Genomic DNA, 2,675 nt, shown 5'->3' with positions numbered 1-2,675 from the left:
GGTGATGGCCCCCCCTCAACCCTTTATTCACTCCCCAGGCGCAGGCAGCGAAGCGTAGGCAGGAGGGGGGAAAAAAAAATGCAGTGCCTTTTATTAATTCCATGATAAAATCCAGATAAAAATCGCCGTCGGCACAGGGGAAAAGGCTCAGCGCGGGCAGGGGGGCTGGAGCGACGCCGAGGGGGTGTCACGGTGACGTCCCTCGGAGGTCACCTCGCCTCCTGGCCTCATCTGCTGGCCAGGATCTCCTCGGTGGCCAGGCGGGTGAGGCGGTGGAAGTCAAAGTGGAGATATTTCCTCCAGAATCGGCGATCGCGGCCGTAGACTTGGGCAGGAAAACAGGGGCTGCCTACGGGGAGCGGGCAGAGAAGACCCCCCCCGGGGTTAAGAGGGGACGGGGCAGGTGCCGGCGTGGGGTGGAATAAGCCCAAATTCGGCCCCCGAACCCCTTCCCAACGCTCCCAACCACCTTCTCTTACCGATGCCGTGAAATATCCTGGCGACGGCTCTGCCGGAGAACTTCTCGTCCTGGCGGATGGCGAGGAAATGGCGGACGTCGGCGCGGATTTGGCTCTCCCACTCCCGCAGCTGGGACGGAAGAGATGTGGCGGATGTCACACCCCTCCTCTTCCTCACCCCAAAGCCATCCCCGGTCTCATCTAAACCGGAGATGCCATGTACCGGGAATACCGGCCGACGGTCGGAGCCTGAAGCAGCTCCCCCCAAAAAAATGTGGATTTGCTCACTTTAGCAGCGCTGAGATCTTCCTCCTCCTCCTCCTCCTCGCAGCCACACGCAGCCTGCTCTCCACCGGGCTCCTTCTCAAAGTAGTCCTCCAGCAAAGCCTTCAAGCGGGAGCTCCTCTCCTCCTCCTCCTCCGCAGGGTGAGGACCGCAGGTCTGGAAGGCCACGCTGCAGCCCCGGCGTCAGCCTCTTCCCTTCCCAGTACCATAACGGGCCCCAAACTGGGATGGGTGGGAGGGTGGGCCACCACAGAGAGGGGTCTTGCAGGGGTTGGGTGGTCTTCTCCACCCACGCTCACCTCTGGAAGGCGTGGAAGCAGGCGCGGAGTTGGCCAAGAGCCGTCTTCTCCCGGTTCACCACCCTTCGGTGGAGGAAGTCGCAGATGGAGTCCAGCTCCTGGTCGGTGAGGTCACCGTAGGCGCGTAGGTGGAAGGACAATTCCCCCGGTGGAACCGGCGCCCACCGAAACCCGGCAGCGGCGCAGGAGGGATCTCTCCCGCCCCGAGGAACCCGGTACCTTGCCGCAACTGCGGATCCCACTGGAGTTGGCGCAGGGTACGTTTCACCAGCGGCACTTCCCAACCCATGGAATCGCTGAGCGAGACCACGTCGAACTCCAAGGAACTGGCGTGACCGTGATCTCTCCCTGCCAGGCGCTCCCGGGCCAGGAAAACGGCGACGGGGGGACAGCTGAGGGCGGGAGACACCAAAAAAAACCCACCTCACGTTGCCACCGCGGCTCGGAGCCTTATTTTGACCTCCAACCCACCCCGGCGCCGCAGACGCGGCTCCCGCTCGGCGGAGGTGACGCTGCAGGGGTTTGGGAACGCCGTGGCGTTCACACCGGCATCCAACGGCGCGGCACTAACCTTCGCGCCGCAGCCCGGAGCTGCCGGGATCCGCCGTAGCACAAGAGGCGGCAGGAGGAGGAGGTGGGAGGCAGCAGCTCCAACCAACGTCGCGGGTGCAGCTCCAGGTAGCACAGGAGGGTCTCGACGCCTGCGGGAGAGGACAGCGCGGATGTACCGAAAGGATCCCGATCCCCTTCGGCATCTCCGCCGGTTTCCCTCGGCGCTGTTCTTCCGCCCCCTCTCTCACCTTCCTCCCGGACGTCCAGGGATTCCACCGTTTGTTGGACGGGGAGAGCTCGCTCGTGTTTGTAGCACACCCGCTGCCCGCTCTGCCTCGCCGCACCCCCATCCTCCTCCTCCTCCTCCTCCAAAAGCTCGGCCATCTCGGTGTCCTCCACCTCACGGTCCTGCGAGGGACGTGTCACGTAGCGCGGCGGCACCGATTAGAGGTCCCTTTTGGCACATCCCAACTGCTCTTCTGCCTGTTCTTGGCCAGATCCTACACCACCGCTCACCTCGCCCCGGTTCCGGCATTCCCCAGACATCCCTCAACCGATTTAAGCTCCCCGATGTGGCAACCCAACAAATTAAGTGTTTTCTACCCCGTTAGCTCGTTACTTAATGAGTTAAGAAGCCGTGAAAGGCACAGGAGGGAGGTCGGAGGTCTCTTCCTCACCCTGATGACATCCCGGTGTTTTTGGTGCAGCTCCAGGCACTTGCAGGGAGAGAAAACCTTCTGCACCAGCTTCTTGATGGTGAAAAAATCCACCGTGTCGCCGTAAATGTGGCGCCGCAGCTCCGGCAGATCCCCACCCTGGGGAGGCAGCGGTGATAACCTTGGGGAAAACCCCCCAAATTTAGGAGAAACCCTCTCTCCCCCCTCACCTCGCTGCTAAGAATTACCTCCGGGTCTAAGAAGAGGTGGCAGTGAGCCGGTTTGCCGTCTCGACCGGCCCGGCCGATCTCCTGTACGTAACTCTCGAAATTTTTGGGCATGTTATAATGCACGACGCCGCGGACGTCCGATTTATCCAAACCCATGCCGAAAGCCACAGTGGCCACCACCACCCGGAGGCCGCC

At 62.3% G+C, this 2,675-nt stretch overlaps 1 protein-coding gene across 1 annotated transcript in view; it reads right to left on the bottom strand.

Annotated features, from left to right (window-relative positions):
* RECQL4 (RecQ protein-like 4) overlaps positions 1-2,675 on the bottom strand; it is a gene marked incomplete at both ends in the record, with an annotated part of 14,336 nt that overhangs the window by 2,243 nt on the left and 9,418 nt on the right. The window contains 9 exon segments of the mRNA XM_009885384.1: positions 240-349; positions 480-588; positions 747-912; positions 1,043-1,237; positions 1,270-1,434; positions 1,614-1,743; positions 1,843-2,002; positions 2,272-2,409; positions 2,499-2,675. The exon segment at positions 2,499-2,675 is cut by the window's right edge and continues 33 nt beyond it. Coding sequence (XP_009883686.1) covers positions 240-349; positions 480-588; positions 747-912; positions 1,043-1,237; positions 1,270-1,434; positions 1,614-1,743; positions 1,843-2,002; positions 2,272-2,409; positions 2,499-2,675 — 1,350 coding nt within the window.

The sequence above is a fragment of the Charadrius vociferus genome, unplaced genomic scaffold, assembly GCF_000708025.1.
Source record: "Charadrius vociferus isolate BGI_N301 unplaced genomic scaffold, ASM70802v2 scaffold2415, whole genome shotgun sequence".
Taxonomy (NCBI): domain Eukaryota; kingdom Metazoa; phylum Chordata; class Aves; order Charadriiformes; family Charadriidae; genus Charadrius; species Charadrius vociferus.
This window is presented reverse-complemented; position numbering and strand designations above follow the sequence as displayed.